Genomic DNA, 17,715 nt, shown 5'->3' on the forward strand with positions numbered 1-17,715 from the left:
TTCATATTCAAATTGTTACTGATTTTCTTCTTTTTTTTTAATGATTTGCTATAAGATTTAGGTATTAAATAAAAATAACTTTTGATTACCAGTGGGTATGTGATTAACATTGACGAAATATAAGTAACAGATTTCGTTGTAGCTTCCTACTATCCAAAATTGTAGGTAAAGGTACTTAAATGACTATCAAGATAAGTTCTATACAGCTGACGTCATGACTCATGAGACAATTTTATTAAGAAGTTAAAATTGATTTAGAATTATGTTTGGCTCAGCACTTATTAGTTGCTTATTGTGGTGCACGGGAAAAGTTAGGTATCAAATTGTAACATCTCGCAGGTTTCAGTGGTATCTTTCGAGGTCGCTAACATAATATTATTATCATGTTAGTAACCAGGTAAGTAACTGACTTTCGATGCTTTAGCTTTTTTTTCTATTATAAAGATGAATTTGCCACGGGGATGATACCTATAAACCTGGAAAGCAAAACAGTTTCTATATTTATACGAAATTTCATACTCATTTTTCTCTAATGTATATGTAATTTTCAATTACTTGATATTTTTATAATTGTAATTTTATACCTAGATATTAACAGGTCGGCAGAGGGTTTTGTTTTAGCAGAGTTTATTTTTGGTACTTTCAAATCATGTTGTACATACGTAGCATATACCTATATTTTTCCCATTTTGAATAAATCATGCAGCATAAATTTTTATCATTGAAAGGTCACACAGATATTATAATAGGTATATATAAGTAGTAAATAGACTAGATAAGCAAAATAGACTCGTGGCGTAGGTCACACAGACTCGTTACGTAGGTCACTCAGACTCGTTGCATAGGTCACACAGACTCGTTGCTTGGGTCACTCAGACTCGTTGCACAGGTCACACAGACTCGTTGCTTGGGTCACACAGGCTCATTATGTAGGTCTTATAGACCATTTGTGCAGGTATTTATTTGCGTAGGTGACAGAGTGCGTCGAATAAGTAGCTCACTCAGATTCGTTGCATAGGTCATGCAGTCTTCTTTGTGATTTCATACGGATTATTCATAGGAAGATCTCACAGACATATTCTAGGGATATGCCTCAAAGTAGGTACAGACATTGTACTTAAAATGCATTTTTTTTACTCAGAAGGTGAATTTCTATGAGGAATAAGGAACAGAATAAAGCATAAGTACAAGAGAACAAATCTTAGTTCCACAAGAAACAAGAAACAGGATTGATACAAAACAAGGCATCTAGGAGAGCAATTTCGAAAATGAAAGAATGTCTTTTAGCACTTATCCGCACTATTTGAGAATTTATAAAGTTACCGAGGTTCGAGATAGTTGGCAAATATTAACATGTCTCAGTTTATTATATTAGATACCAGAATGCAAACAAAAGGAATTTCTTATTTTATAAAACACTATTACTCCATTAATGGGCCATCCATGTCAAAAGTTAATTAGTAATTAATTAGGGCATATAGAGCTTTAGACATAAGTTTAAAAAATATTTTATTTTATTCATGACTTTTGTATTTTTGAAACATACTATATTTACTGAAGACAACCATACTGTTGGTCCGACGACATCACCAAGCTTGCAGGGAAAACTTGAAGGAAGCTCACCCAGCATTCAGAAGAATGGCGTATACGTGAGGAGACCTACTTATGTCTAACAATGGATAAATAAGGGCTAACAAGAAGAGGAAGTTATTTACTGTAATGCTTATCAACGGTAGTGAAAATAAAGTAAAGTAGTCTTGACTCTTGCGTCTACTAGCCTCTTTTACTACATTATCTATTGTTGTATTTTATCAATCTTCACTCTCGATGTTGACATATTTTTTTAAGAGGAAAGTCACTTTGTTTCGAAATTTACCAAGACATTTCGTTACGGAAGTCACTCAGACTTTTCGTTTCGAAAGTCGCTCAGATGTTTCGCTACAGAGGTTATTTAGACGTCCTGTTAGGGAATTCACTCAGACGTTTCGTTACGGAAGTCATACATGCGTTCCGTTATGGATTTCACTCAAACATTCAGATAGGAAAGTCACTCAGATGTTTCGTTACGGAAGTCACGCAGACGTTTCATTAGCGAAGTCATTCAGATAGGGAAATGTTTCATTACTGAAGTCACACAGACGTTCTGAAGTCACTTATTTCTTTAAGTGAAGATACTCAAAAAGATCTTTGGCGTAGACATTCAGACATTATCTTGATGTTAATCAACATTTACTGTTTTAGTAATATCATAAGATTTTCTTTCGTTTCAAAATTAACAACTGTTGTTTTTAGTAGGTTATCGATATACGATATTATCTAGGTTATATATTCTATAATATGTGTAGTTATAGTGTTATGTATTTTATTTAATCTATTAATAGCACTTAAAAAAAATGTTTCTGCATATAAAGATAAAGACAAAGAAATCTCATAAAGAATCTTAAACTAAGCGCTGCCAGCTTAAGTTCCCGCATCAGACTTTCATCAATTGCATTAATTGTCGTCAGTTTAGTAATTTTGTATTTGTTATAATACTTGTATTTATTTAGTTTTATCGTTTTTCTTGCTAACTACCCACCATAATATTAAGTTTACTTGGCACAATAAATGGCAAACGTCGTGTACACTTACCATTGATATTCATATCAGTGTATGTTATAGTGCGTAAGTATTTAATAAATGTAGAATATGAATATTTTAAGTGTTTCTTATTAAGTAAATCAATAAGTTAAATTTTATGCTTGGACGTTACGACGTCCTAGCTCGTTTACGGCAAAATAAGGTCATAATGTCACAATCGCAATCACCTCTAATTGGTCGACGCTCACTCATTTCCGGCTATGTCAATGCATTGTTGAGATAAGAATACCAATCACAGCGATTGAGATTGTAATAATGATTGATACAGTCTTTCAGCATTCGAACAAATTGTCTTCCTATAATTCGTAAAATAAAATAAAATAAACCTATCATACTGTTACTTATAAACTTCTGACCTTACATAATCCTATTATTGAATTCCATGTACTATACTAGCCTACTACTACTAATTAACGTAGTTTGGTACAATAGTCTCTTTTGTATAAGTACCCATTTTTAGTATAATGATTTGTCAAAAACAAATAAAATAAAACTAGTCGCTGAGTTTGTTGTAGGCTCTACTCAGACCTAGCCTAGGCGCGTTTGGAATCCTCGCTTAATTTTGAATTTATTCAATTAATTGTCACCATTACATCATTATCTTATAAATTCAATTGACGATCAAAGTGTTCCCAATTGTATAAATGATTTGTTTTTAACTATGAAAATAGTAGGTAAGTATACATTTATCTAAAAATAAGTTCATGCATACTGGCACTATCAAAAATTAAGTTTCCGATATAGGTTAATCTGGCTCTATTTTCTGGTATTTCTGGTTAGGTATCATCTAGTAATCTCTATTATAATTAATTTTATAAATTTAATTATGTACATTAAGATTATTTGGCTGGAAGTATTGCTGTTTTTCTTACTTTCATTGGGTTTGTCATACAGTCTTTAATTTGCATAATTCACACAGACTTATTTATATAGATATTTGGAGAGTCATTCACCCATGAATAGGTCACACAGTCACTAAAGTTAGCTAAGGATTAAATTATTAACATATTATCCTCACATTTGAAGTACCATGGTGAACTGATAGCCATCGCTAGTTGCGGTTTATCCTAACAAATCAGAGTAATTACATTTAGACATGAGCCTTTAACTTTTGGACTAGTACAGAGTCTGCTTCATCACCTACGTTCATAAGATGTATACCTACATATTTCAATGCGGTTAAGACCTCCAGAAATGAAATAGCTTAAATTATTCTGTCAGAAATTAGAATATTACTTACTATTAGAAACTACTCATTTATTTCAATTGAAGATGTTATGGGGCCGTCTGCCACAAGTACTAGTAGCAAATCTAGGCACTTACTGGGATGGTCCTAATTTATATGTGTCCTCTGTAAAATTATTTTAACGAAATAAATATTTTTGTATTTTGTATTTGTATATACTCTATTAATCAGCACACTGAGCTATGGCGGTAGAGGCGATTGTCAGAATTTTTGTGTTCCAATTCATTCCACAGGATTAGCGGTGTTTGGAGTACCTACTTGTTAACGCGTATACAGGTTATTTAATTTGTAAATAATATTCTCACAAAAGAAATGTTTTGATGATATACCTAAAATTATTAATTTATCTAACGAAGGTAGTTTGACAAAATCGATATTTCACTCATTCAATGCCATACGATCTGTTGCTAAGTGAATTGGCCTACATCGCAGAGATACTTATTTTCTTCTATTATAACACACGCATGCACATTTTTTTTTACATAATCTGCTAAGTGATTGTATGTATGCGCACCCAAAACCTCCTCTATGATGAGAACTTTGGATACTTATGGTATTATCAAATCATTTGAAAAATTAACTTCCAGTATCAATGTGGGCAGGCAAATATTCTATCTGCACTAAATGTTAATATTTTGAGAGGCATTTGCATATGCTCAGAAAATTGATGGTTAGAGTGAATATACCTAAAACGACTCACCGGGTGCGGGTATGCTCGACTTTGTTGCTATGGCGACACAGGAGGACGAGTGGCGGCTGGCACGGTGCGGCAAGTGGTGGGTGGCACGGTGCGACGAGTGGCAGCTGGCACGGCGCGGCAAGTGGCAGCTGGCACGGCGAGGCGAGTGGCGGCTAGCACGGTACGGCGAGTGGCGGCTAGCACGGTACGGCGAGTGGTGGCTGGCATGGTGCGGCGAGTGGCGGCTAGCACGGTGCGGCGAGTGGTGGCTAGCCCGTCAGTAGATTACAGCTGCGCTTCTTGTCCCCGCGTGGCGAAGACGTAGTAGAGTTTTATTCCCCTCCTCTTCATCTTGAAGCCTGCGCCGAAGTAGTAGATTCTTCTATAATTTTTCGATGATGATAAGTAGGTACCCTTAATAAAGTAAGTAGGGCTTCTGATATTGGTAGACCGTAATTTTGCTTCTATAAATTTTCGATGATGATAAGTAGGTACCCTTAATAAAGTAAGTAGGGCTTCTGGTATTGGTAGACCGTAATTTTGCTTCTATAATTTTTCGATGATGATAAGTAGGTACCCTTAATAAAGTAAGTAGGGCTCTGGTATTGGTAGACCGTAATTTTGCTCGTAGGTATTTCAACTTCAAGTCCCCTGATATTATAATACACAGGACAGTCCTCGGGTCGCATCTTAAAGATGAGTTTGCGTCGATATAGGCCCATGATGTTATTTTCTAAGAGAGGCGTGGTGTCTTCAGAAGAGAAGAAAAAAAAATTTTCTTTTCACGTTCTTCAATGTTCTGCTCTTTTCTCTTCTTGTGATCCCACTTCTGACTGTTGCAGAAGTATAGGGACAGGTTTGAATAATAGACACTTTCCAATTTCACTTCACTGTATTTTTGAGAATAGTTTTCGCTTACAATTATTATTTCTCAATACCCGTCTATATTCGATTCCTTCGCTATTTATATCAGTTTGACAGATATATTTTTAAGGTAGGTAGGTACTAGTTTTCGGGAAGCTATTTGACAAATTACCACAGAGGTAAACCATGGTGATGTAATAGACAATTAACGTAACAATTATATCAGCTAAATGTAAAATACGACACAATATGTATTGATCTAAATAGTTAATAACTAAATGTGATTTATAATCCATTCCCGCCAATTATTTATAAATGATAATAATTAATCTGATATAGGTCTAGATGTCTATGACTCATGATATAAGGCAGCATCTTGAGGTAGTTGTTAACACTTTTTAAAAATCTTTGGGGAACTTTTTGGTATTCTAGAATAAAATTCCGAATCCCAGTCTCTTTCTCGAGAAAACTTTCTTTCTTGTTTCTGCAACAAGTAGATTATGTCTGCAACTTCATCCACATAGATGTAGATTTTTAAAAATACCATGGGAACTATTTGATTTTCTGGGATAAAAATTGTGTTCCTAACTGGGACCCAAAAAAGTTAAGCAGATGGGCTGTGAAAAGTTAACAGGCAGGCAAACACACTTTCACATTACAAAGTAGGTATTTAATTCAATTAAAATTAGAATAAAAATTAATGAAACTTATTTAATTTTTATTAGGTAGATACTAATTGATCTGCATTTAAGAAGAAAAAGTAGCCCTCATTAGATATATTTTCTCAAACAGTAGTTCATTCGACAACTGTTTAAGAAGCCTCTATGAGTAGGAAAACTAACAATTTTTAGGGTTCCCTAATCCGTAACTCAAAAGAAACCCTTATTGGATCACTGTTGTCTGCCCGTCAAGAAAAGCGAATATTATATAAAATAAAATATATAAATAGGTACCCTTTAGGTTTTCCTTTTTTCTTTTTGAGGTATGGAACCCTAAAAACTGTTAAACTACTTATCTAGAAGTGTAAATTAAAAATTTTTATCACCCCCGACAAGTGAAGGTTACAGTAACTAGAAAAGAGCAGATAACTTTCAAACGGCTGAACCGATTTTCTTGGATTATAGCTAAGAACACTCGATCAAGCCACCTTTCAAACAAAAAAAAACTAAATTAAAATCGGTTCATTGGTTTAGGAGCTACGATGCCACAGTCAGATACACACGTCAAACTTATAACACCCCTCTTTTTGGGTCGGGGGTTAAAAATTGACTCGATCTGAACTGAACTTGATTCACTCTGAAATTGAAGCATTTCGATGAAAGCATAATCCGCATACGTACCTACCTACTACATCGCTGTTTCTAAGCAACTGAATTACAAAACAAACTTGTGCCAATAATAGTGGTTCCGACCATATCTGGATTTAATTTATTTTATTTTAACAACTAGCTACCAAAAGCTAGCGTGAGGGATTTATTTAAAATGTCTATTCCAGATTTAGCGGCACAAATAGTTAACAAAACTTTGAATCAAATAAGCGAAGACACTGCTCGAACTATCATTATTGTTGGAAGTAAATCTGTGGTAAGTAGGTAGCAGGTATAATTAATTAATTATTAATTAACATTAAGTATTGTAAGATTATACACTAGTTAATAAATAAACAGTCGAACTCAACCTTCGTTTCCTCGATAGTCGATTTCAACCTTCGCTATCTCGAAAGTCCATATCGATCGTTACGTCGAAACTCGACTCTATTTTCGTTTCTTCGACAGCCACCTTCTTTGCCTCGATAGTCGACATCGACCTTCGTTTTCTTGACAACGACCTTCGTTACCACGACATCGACCTTCGTTACCTCGACCTTCGTTGCCTCGACAGTCGACATCGTCCTTCGCTACCTCGACAGTCGAGATTGACATTCACTAACTCGATAGTCGACATCGGCCTTCGTTACCTTGAAAGTCCACATCGGCCTCCATTACCAGCTACTCAGCTTTATATCGAAGTCGGTTGGTTCTACATTGCTGCTTCATATCTCATATCATATATTTATCATCATCAAAAAGTCCGCCCCTGGTTGCCCCTGGGCAAAAGTGCTCATCAATCTGGCAGCATTGCCACGCTGAATATATATAATTTTTATATATTTATATATATATATATATATATATATATATATATATATTTTTTTTTATTAATTAGGTTCACTTACAGCTACTTACATTAAATATTAAAAATAGTACATAATCTAAACTTATTTGCTAAATGTAGTCGCTATTTACAAGTGAACACAACATTTACAACAACAAAGTTACAAAAAAAAATATATATATTAATAGGTACAACGATGATAATTAAGTGGATAAAGATAAACAAAAAAGAAAGAATGAATGAAGTGTATCTAATAGTGTAAACTTATGGCTAAACGTAAAGTGTGGTTTGAAATTTTAGCTGGTAAGACTCAAGACTTCCACGATACGAAAATCTTTTCCCGAACCCTATACAAAGAGTCAGAGTTAATGTCGATGACAGAGCTGTTGAGGTTAAGAGTTTTACACAACCTTGAAATAGGAGAATTGGCGCCAAGGACAGTTCTACGCAACGGGGGACAAAGTGGTGTAATAGGTTTACGTGGATAATGGACAGGAACCTTAAATTTAAAGCTACTTAATAATTGAGGACAGTCGATTTTAGCGTTAAATAATTTATGCAAAAATTGTAGATCTAAAAGCTCCCTACGTTTTTCTAACGAATGCATATGGAAATAAGCCAATCTTTCTTTATATGCAAACTTTCTGTTAGCTTTTCCAACACTAGCAGCTAGATGCCAGAGGAATCTTTTTTGGATGCGTTCAAGTCTTAAAATATGTGTTGCATAGTGAGGTCTCCAAACCACTGAACCATATTCCACGATACTCCTAACTAAGTTATTATAGAGAAGCTTTTTCGTGCGGATATTTTTAAAGACTTTGGCATTTCTAATGACAAAACCAAGCATCCTGGATGCCCGCTTAGTAACATTTTCAATATGTGGGACAAATGTCAACTTTTGGTCGTAAACTACCCCCAAATCTCTTATTGTCTCCAATTCGTCTATTTTGTGCCCGTGTATATGGTAGTCAAAGTTAATAGATTTTAATTTTCTTGTATATTTGATATAAAAGCATTTATTTTTATTCAAAATCATTTTGTTGTTTTCGCACCATATACTCAACTCATCAAGGTCTTTTGTAAGAGCATGCAGTCATCTGCAGCCTCAATCTTTCGGGTAAATTTCAAGTCATCGGCATACAGAAATTAGAAATTAGAAATGTCATTGATAAACACATTGAATAATATAGGACCAAGGTGTGAACCTTGGGGTACACCGGAAGAAATCTTGCAAACTTTGGATTGGTATCCATTAACGACTACGAAGAAAGTGCGATCATTTAAATAAGATTTTAACCAATCAAGGAAGTTTCCAGTAAAACCATATGCCTTTAATTTAGAAACGAGAATTTCATGTGGGACACTGTCAAATGCCTTACTGAAATCCGTGTATATAACGTCAATTTGATTATTTTTATCTATAGCATTGATGAGGGTTTCAGTAAAGGTTACTAAGTTTGTGCAAGTGGACCTAGAACTAATAAATCCGTGCTGGTTGATGGTGAAAAAATGCTTTAGGTGATTTCGTATCAGTGGGCAGACCATGCATTCAAATATTTTAGCAAAAGTGGAAAGAATTGAAATAGGCCTATAATTTTGAACTAGGGTATCTTTTTCTGATTTATGAATGGGGACGACCTTCGCTGACTTCCATACTTTTGGAAATGTACCTGTGGTTAACGATTTGTTAAAAATAGCACACAGTGGCGTAGCCAAGGCCGAAGCACACGATGCGATGAACACAGGCGGTATGCCATCTGGACCTGCACCTTTTCCTCGATCGACACTTTTTAAGGATTTTAACACGTTCTCAAAAGATAATGTAGGTATTGTTATTGAAAGGCCATAATTGTGTATATGTTCTAAGCATTTGGTGGATTCCTTCCTTGTTGAGTTTATGCAGTTAGTGTTAAACGATTGCAAAAATTGTTTAGCAAATAAGTTGCATATAGTAGTACCATCAGATGTTTCAGTTTCTCCATTACTCATATTAGCCGGATATTTTCCTTTGCCACCCTTCTTAATTTTTATAAATGTCCAGAATAGCTTAGGATTATTAATGATACCATGTTCTATGTCTTTAACATATTGATTATACTTAATTGACGCAAGACGAGAAGCCCTATCACTAACTAACTTCAGAGAAATTTCGTCCATAGGATTTTTGTATAGTTTATAACGCCACCTCAAAACATTTTTCTCATTTAGGGTTCTTCTAAGATTACGGTCGAACCAAGGAGGAAATTTATTTTTTTTGCCCTTAGTAGTAAATGGGACAAACTTTTGAATAGTTTCATGTAAAATGTCATAAAACACGTCTAGCATGGAATCGACGTCATTATATCCATGAAATATATCTTCCCAATCCTGAGCTTGCAAGTATTTACAAATAGCATCATAATCAGCTTTATAAAAGTTTGGTATAAGAATATTTGTATTATAGGCGAGTTTAATATCTTCTGTTATAGACAGGACAACTTCTAATGGTGGATGCAAAAGGTCGACGATACTTAGAGGATTACATGGTGTGGAAACTTCACAGGCAACGTTTGTAAGCAGTAAATCCAATATTCGGTTTGATTTATTAGGAATGTTGTTAGCTTGGCAAAGTTTATGTAGGTTTATAAAGTCGACTAAATGTGTTCCAATTCCAGATATTACATAGCTATCATTATTATCATTAAGTAAGGCCCAGTTTATATAGCTCAAATTAAAATCTCCAACTATACAAGTACGAAAGTTTTGGTCACACACAGAGTTACATTTATCTAAGTAGTGATCAAGCATGCTCTGACTTACTGGAGGAGGTAGATAGACGGCGCATAAAGCTATTTGCTTCGAATGTTTATGATTTTTACTAGCAATGTCATCGACAACAACCCACAAATCTTCGCAATCACTTTCCCAATTATACATGCGTTTAGACATATATTTATTTTTAACAGCTATTAAAACTCCTCCGCCGTCTTTTTTATGGTGGCAATTTGTTCTATCACGGTCTCTCCTATACACTACATACCTATTATCAAATAATTCATGGGAAGAGACATTAATGTTTAGCCAAGTTTCTACAAGTATAACGATGTCATAGTTATTACAGCAAATTTGAGTATAAAAATTATGAGTTTTAGTACGCAAGCCACGGACATTTTGATAGTATATTTGTAATTTCGCGTATTTTATAAAATGAGCGCCCATTACATGCAATGATATAGATAGTAAGAATCTTTACAATTAAATAATTTTATCTAATGAACAAGTATCCTTGATCCAGATATAGGCTGATTCCTCATCCTTGCGTACAAATATGCGGCCACCTTTGACCCAAACGAATTTGTAATTCATCTGTTTAGCCTTAATCCTCGCAGCAGCGTGTAGAACTTTATTAGCAGGAGAGAGGTGCTCAGCGACGTATATCTGCGATTTCAATCCAGGAATTCCAATCAGGTCACTATTTAGTCTGTCGTTCGGGTTGGCCTTATTGTATTTTATAACGGCAGCTAACATTTCATCTCGCAATCTAGGAGTGACCAATTCCACTACAATCGAACGTGGTCGATTTGTATCACGTTGTAATTTGGCAACTCTGGTGCAGGTCAGTATTTGCTCCTTATTGACGTTACAATTGACGACTTTTCCGATCTCAGTGATGACATTAACTAAATTCTCGTGTTTCTTTTCTGGTACACATTGTATTTCTATGTTTTTGGCTCGAGAATGTTGCTCTAATTGGCTAAGTCTACTGTTAAGCTCGGAAACTGTCGATTTTAAATTGTTGTTCTCAATTTTTAGTGCGTGCATTGTCTCTTGGGTAATTTTATGTTCAATGAGGACTTCCTCGAATTGTTCGTTCATGTGTTCCATTGATTTTATTATTTCTACCATTTCATTCTGGATTGGTTTTAATTTGTCATTCAATGCATTAACGAGAGTGTTATTCAGCTTGGACAGCATATCATCAAACTTAGCTTGCATAGTGCTCTGGATGATGTCGCCAATATCTTCCCTTGTAAGTTGGTCGTTGTGCTGAATCTCCGGGGGTGAGTTTGTCGCTTGTCTCTTATTGCCTCGGCATGTGGATACGTTGCGAATAGGTGTATTATCATCTATACCTTTCCTTGGTAGCGAGCTTATACAGGTGGGGCATTTCCAGGATGCACGTCTTTTCGGAGTGTAAAAATCTTCATTGTATCCCAAACAAGAAAAATGATATTTTCCTTTGCAACGCGTACAGGAAAGAAATTTATCGGTGTCACAGCCCTCACTACAGCATCCCCAAGCAGCTTCGGAAACAGACATCTTTACAGTGCACGTCCAGTCACGATAATTTTATATTAAAATAAAACAGGAAAAACTATATTTAAAAAAAAAAAGAACAAAACACAAAAAAAAAGTTTTTAGAGGACTTTGTATGACTGAGGATCGATCTCGGTAGTCAATTCTTGCATTCGATAAATGTGAGTATTATGCCAACTGAGCTACCAAGTCGCTGTAAGGTACGGTGAAAGTTCTGTAATAGTTTATGACAAAGAGAACCAACGCGACGTCATATTAATATTTTGTTAAGTGGGTAGATTTCAACAACACCACACAAACGCTAACTTTATAAATGTTTTCTGTTTAATTAGGCACGAAAACGATTATTTTGCATTGAGATAACACTTCCACATGTTCTTATACCACTTAGAAACACAAGAACATTCACTATAGACGAATTAATGCGTAATATTATTTAATTTTATTTATAAAAGATGTAACAGTGCTAGCGTCGGTAATGACGTACGACGTACGATGATCCTGCTACTTAAACGGTAGGTACCTACCTGTTGACTATTATTTAATCTTTTTTACAGGGGAAATCAAGTTTATTACACAGCTTCCTTGAAAAATCCGATAGGCCTCGAGAAACATTAGTTTTAGAATATTCTTTCGGAAGAAAATCATCTCAAAAGCAGGGAATCGAGAAGATCATATGTCATGTGTGGGAGTATGGCGGAAGATTGGAAATGCTAAGAAATGTTTTAGTATCAATTCCAGTAACTGGAAGATTTTTTTTGTGTATCATGGTTGATTTAAGTAAGATTAAAACAGTTTGGAATACCTTAGAAACATGCATTCAAATAGTAAGCGACAGTTATATAAATTCACTTCCAGAATTAATTATAATTGGAGGTAAATACGACGTTTATAAAAATTACGGTTAGTATTTTTTATTTAGGACCGTTATGTAGTTAGTTACCTACTTACTTACCTATATCATTAAATTTTAAGTATAGGATTTTATTTACATAGGATAAGGAGAATTAAATACAGGAAAAGTTTATTGTTTTAATCAATCAGATTTCTTTCTTACTTTAATTTAACAAAATTATTTAAGTTCGGTGTTACTACCTAGTTTGTTTTGTTTTAAAAATAATCACCTGTTTGCGACTAGGTACTTACAATGTGTTATTTCAATCAACTTGATTTTAACAACATTTCTATTTTTATGGGCAAAAAGGTTACTCCATTCAAATTTTTTGAACTGCATATACGTGAAACACGTATATGCAGTTCAAAAAATTAGATACGTTAAAAAGATTTTTTTGGCAATTAAAAATTAATGGTGTATAAAACGAGAAGAAAATTTTAGCTTATGTATAAAACGAGAAGAAAATTTTAGCGCCTTACATGCGTCTTGTCTAGTGCTGAATGCTGATTTTACCAATGTCGAGTAACGTATAACCCCGAGAAATAAGTTGAGCGTAATGACAATTTTTGTATTGAAAACCTGTCAAAACATCAAAATTCCCTGACTAGAGGATGCCCGCGAATTCGTCCACGTGGATTTAGGTTTTTAAAGATCCTGTGGGAACTGTATGATTTTCCGGGATAAAAAGTAGCCTATGTCCGTCCCCGGGATATAAGCTAACCGTGTACCAAAGACAGACAGACACACTTTCGCATTTATAATATTAGTATGGAAGTATGGATAAGACTAATTATACGTTGTTGAAATCGGCTCTTAATATTTTAGATGGTGATATGAAAAAAAATATTTCTACAACATTGAGGAGCATGGCTGTGCTTTACAACGCACATTTATTATTTTATACAAATAAAGAGCCCCAATTAGTGAGAAAGGCTAAGGAAGTATTCTACAATATTGGATTTGGTAATGGCATTCCATTTCGAGAAAAAAATACAAACTATACAAAACCTTTGATGATACCAAGAGGATCAGACAACTGGGACAGTATCGGAGTTCCATCATCTACTTTAGAACAGGTTTTATAATTACAAGTGTAAATTAAAAATTTATAACAGCCCCGACAAATGAAGGTTATATTAACTAGAAAAGAACTGATAACTTTCAAACGGCTGAACTGATTTTCTTGGATTGTAGCTAAGAACACTCTCGTTTTAGTCACCTTTCAAACATAAAAAACAAAATTAAAATCGGTTCATTAGTTTAGCAGCTACGATGCCACAGACAGATACACAGACACATGGATATACACGTCAAACTTATAACACCCCTCTTTTTTGGGTCGGGGGTTAAATTTTAATAATTAAAAATATAGTAATCGTTTTGGCAACATTAAAAAGAGTCATTTTTTTTAAGATCAAAATTCACTCGTTGTTTATTTTATTACACGTACCTATGTCTGCGTTTCAGATAAAAATGCGTCATTTATCTCGAATTCCCTCAGAAGGAGAAATGAAACAGGAAGTTAAAGGATTACAACGGAGTCATCCTGAACCTGCCCTAGATTCACTAGTTGCTCTCAAGTATGAAGAACTGCATAATTTGGAGACATTCGATCCGTCAATTGATGAATATCTAATGTTACTGTAATAGGGTTTTGTGGAAAATGTTATCTATACTTACCTACTTACATAATATAATAAAACTGTAACAGATCCAATTCCTGATTTGATTAGAACATTGAAGATATGTCTATTTTTGGATACTATAACACTGTTTCAGTTCTAAAAATTTTCTAATCTATATTTTTTTATTATTATTTTTAGATAGAGCAAGATCCCAGGACTGCCAGAGGTTGTTTATTTTCTGATAAATAAAATGTGTGGGATAGAGTAGTGTTATACCCTATCGACGGAAAGAAGTAAGTACCTATAGGGATCTCTGTGTCTGTATTGGTTAGCGACTCAAAATGGTTAACGCCCACTGAGATTTTCGTCTCTGTCATATGTACATTATTACGTAACAGATAGGGCCCTATGCAAACTTCTTTCTGTGCATAGAGTATAGTGAGAACTTTTAACCAATGCATATATATACAAATACATAAAAATCTGCTCTCAAACTTTAACAAAACCTTATAATGTGTTTACGTAAGCATCTGATTCCTATAAATTAGCACAAGCTAGCAGATATGCAGTTAAAAGTACACATTAACACTACTCTATCCCGCAAATTTTGTTTCTCAGAAAATAAATAATGTCTAGTGGCCCTGGGATTCTTAGTTGACCCGCTTCAGTTTCGCAAGGGTGAGCTTAAATATTCCATAGACAATGTGAATGATATAATATAGGTAGGTACTACAATAAAGCCTTGGTAAAATGTAACCTGTATTGAACTATACTAAGAAGTTTCAAACATTCGCATTGATGATGAAGATAATAATTGACTACGTGATTGGAGTAAAGTGTGAAATAAAACATTTATATCGGTACCTATTACTTTTTTTATTATTAGTATTATTTTTTCCTAGCGCGCAAACGCATGTCCAAAGCGCGCAAAGCTCTCCTTGCTGGTCCATTTTCAAAGGTGGCCACGCTTGCCAGAAGACAGCGTCGCGCGAGTGTCATGTCTCCTGTTGACTAATCACATTTTTTCTCAATCACAAGTTTATTGTATTACTACAATCTCGCCTAATGCTAAGTGACGAAGTCTAAAATGAAATCACGCTAACCGAAACGTGGTGGGCTGTTTTGGTAATTCCATAGTCCATACCCCTTGCCGTACGGAAGGGGTATGAAAATTGGACGTCTTTGCCAGTAGCGTGATAATAAATCAGCCTTGGCCGAACTCTCGCCCTAGACCAAACCAGAGCCAATGTAGAAATATTAAATTGATCCCGCCGAAACCTATCGCTAATAATTCCAACAGCGCACACAACCTAGCCTACGTGACGGAGCTATTATTATAGTAGCTCATTCTGACTAGCCATTGCTAGTCATAATAATAGAGAAATTGACTTTAGGATGGATTAGGATTTCATTATAGAAGACTTATTTCCACTTTGAAACTTCCAACTGATCGGCTAATTGAAATAGATAAGTCAGAGCATACTTACCAGCGCAACATGAGCTAAGTTGAACCAAATGTTTGAGCGAGATTCTGGATTCACCGAGTAATAGAGCGCTTGTCTGAAACATGGCAGTGTAAGGTCCCACTGATTGCAGTAGAGACAGCATAAGCCGAGGTTGTTGTAAATCTCTGGACCAGGAGGACTTGTTGCTAGAAGCCGCCTGATAAAATAATTTGTAATCATAGTAGATAGGGCATATTTTCGTAAATAAGCAGTTAAAAAAACAAATTGTGCTACTGGACTAATATACCTGTAATATCTAAGGGCAATTTCCGGTTGATCGTTATAAAAGTTGTACATTGCTATATTTGCAATCGCTTCCATGCTGGACGGATCTTCTATTGCAACCATTCTGTAATATTTAACAGCAACAGCTGAATTTCCCATTTGTTCATGAATGCGTGCCTGTTCCAACAAAAGTGGAGTGTATTCATGAAATACTGACAGGCCTTGTTTACACACGTCTAAAGCTGATAGAGGCTGGTTAATACCAACGTACATGGCAATTAACCGTAAATAAATTGAAATATGCTTATTCTGACTGAGCGACTTCCGTAGGCATTCTTCTACATTACGGTACATTCCGAGAGATTCATAACAACGTGCAAGTGCGAAGTTCCACCACCAGTCAGATGTGTCGGTCATTTTTTGAGCTTGAAAAGCGACCTCCATAGCCTGTTAATAAAATCAGAAATGTTAAAATAAGCTAGGTCGGTATTAATGTTTAATATTACAGTAATATAAAATTTTGGCATTATTTTTTTATTTATGTTTCTATCACAGTAACTGATTGAGATAAAAAAATTACTGGTCGAAGACTGTATACGACCCGAATAACCCGAGTTCTACACTGGTGACCCTGATGTTCTACCTACTGAATAACCCGAGTTACGTGGGTCAAAGCAAATGACAATGAAATAGCTAATGAATTAGTGGTATGTTAAAAATTTTATTCGTTGATTTTTATGTTAGGTACTTAATTTCATTTAAAAAAAACCGTGGGACAAACCTTGCGCACGTTACCTTCGCAGTAATAAATGTACTCAAATAAAGTTTTTGCGGCAGGGATAAATAGTTTATCATCTTTATTCAGGAACCTAAGTGTAATCGGTGCATCCAAAACAAACGCACTGCCGCCGGCTAAAGCAGTAGCTGCTCTTGAAGCCCTGGCTGCGGTATGGAGAGCAGTTCTTGCGGTGCGAACGCGCGATGTATGAGTTCCAGACCTAGATGCTAATGTTGCGGTAAGAGGAGGAATTTCCTAAAACATTTTTTTTATAAATCACACACATAATATTAATATAAATAGATACAAATATAAAAAATACACTTTATACATATTTTATATAGTTAAATGCCCCGCTTTTGTACAGCTATAATATTAATATTATTGTAGGTTGTACCACCGTTTACTAAAAACTTACTGTATGTGCCGTTTTTATTGCCCTTTGAAATGAAGTGCCTGGTCGAGGGGTTTTGGCCACTGTTGTTGATGTTAATTCATCTTGTGGTGAAAAATAGTTAACTTCTTCATAACCATTTCCGGCAATTTTAGCCTGAATAGTCATAGCTCGCATTCGTATGTACTCCACCATCCGATCTCCCTTGTTTTGGAGTACCACATCGCACAATTTAATACATTTATCATACTCTCTAGTTTTGTATAGATTTAATATCTTGTACTCAGATTCAACTTCCATTTTAAAACTCGGTAAGCACTAATTAGGTATATCTAGGTATAATCTGAGAAAATTACGTAGACGAAAGTTTTTGTGTAGGCAAGTTAGTTGCTATGCAACCAATAGTCAACTACT

At 34.9% G+C, this 17,715-nt stretch overlaps 2 protein-coding genes across 3 annotated transcripts in view; one reads left to right on the forward strand and one right to left on the reverse strand.

The window, feature by feature from the left end:
• Positions 1–14,452, forward strand: part of LOC123869819 (cytoplasmic dynein 2 light intermediate chain 1) — a 17,586-nt gene extending 3,134 nt beyond the window's left edge. Inside the window, exons 2-5 of one of the 2 annotated variants that reach the window (XM_045912875.1) lie at positions 6,925–7,013; positions 12,437–12,782; positions 13,600–13,850; positions 14,242–14,452. In XM_045912875.1, coding sequence (XP_045768831.1) covers positions 6,925–7,013; positions 12,437–12,782; positions 13,600–13,850; positions 14,242–14,421 — 866 coding nt within the window. In that variant the 3' untranslated portion in view covers positions 14,422–14,452. Of the gene's footprint in view, positions 1–6,806; positions 7,014–12,436; positions 12,783–13,599; positions 13,851–14,241 lie in introns of those variants that run through there. The other variant, XM_045912876.1, reaches the window with a different exon arrangement.
• Positions 14,453–15,287: 835 nt separating this feature from the next.
• On the reverse strand, positions 15,288–17,662 carry LOC123869731 (tetratricopeptide repeat protein 8). The gene is made up of 5 exons (XM_045912730.1): positions 17,326–17,662; positions 16,911–17,162; positions 16,152–16,576; positions 15,887–16,061; positions 15,288–15,410 (listed from the first exon to the last, which is right to left on the reverse strand). Exons 1-5 carry the CDS (start codon positions 17,599–17,601, stop codon positions 15,288–15,290), a joined length of 1,251 nt encoding a protein of 416 aa, XP_045768686.1. The 5' UTR covers positions 17,602–17,662.
• Between the last annotated feature and the right edge of the window lie 53 nt (positions 17,663–17,715).

The sequence above is a fragment of the Maniola jurtina genome, chromosome 11 (assembly GCF_905333055.1).
Source record: "Maniola jurtina chromosome 11, ilManJurt1.1, whole genome shotgun sequence".
Lineage (NCBI taxonomy): Eukaryota > Metazoa > Arthropoda > Insecta > Lepidoptera > Nymphalidae > Maniola > Maniola jurtina.

Coding starts and splice junctions, on each gene's coding strand:
- LOC123869731 (XM_045912730.1), bottom strand. CDS start 17,601: ATGGAAGTTGAATCTGAGTACAAGATATTAAATCTATACAAAACTAGA. Junction 16,577..16,910: donor GCGAAGGTAACGTGCGCAAG/GTTTGTCCCACG, acceptor TTTTATTAACAG/GCTATGGAGGTCGCTTTTCA. Junction 15,411..15,886: donor ACTTAGCTCATGTTGCGCTG/GTAAGTATGCTC, acceptor AAATGTGATTAG/TCAACAGGAGACATGACACT.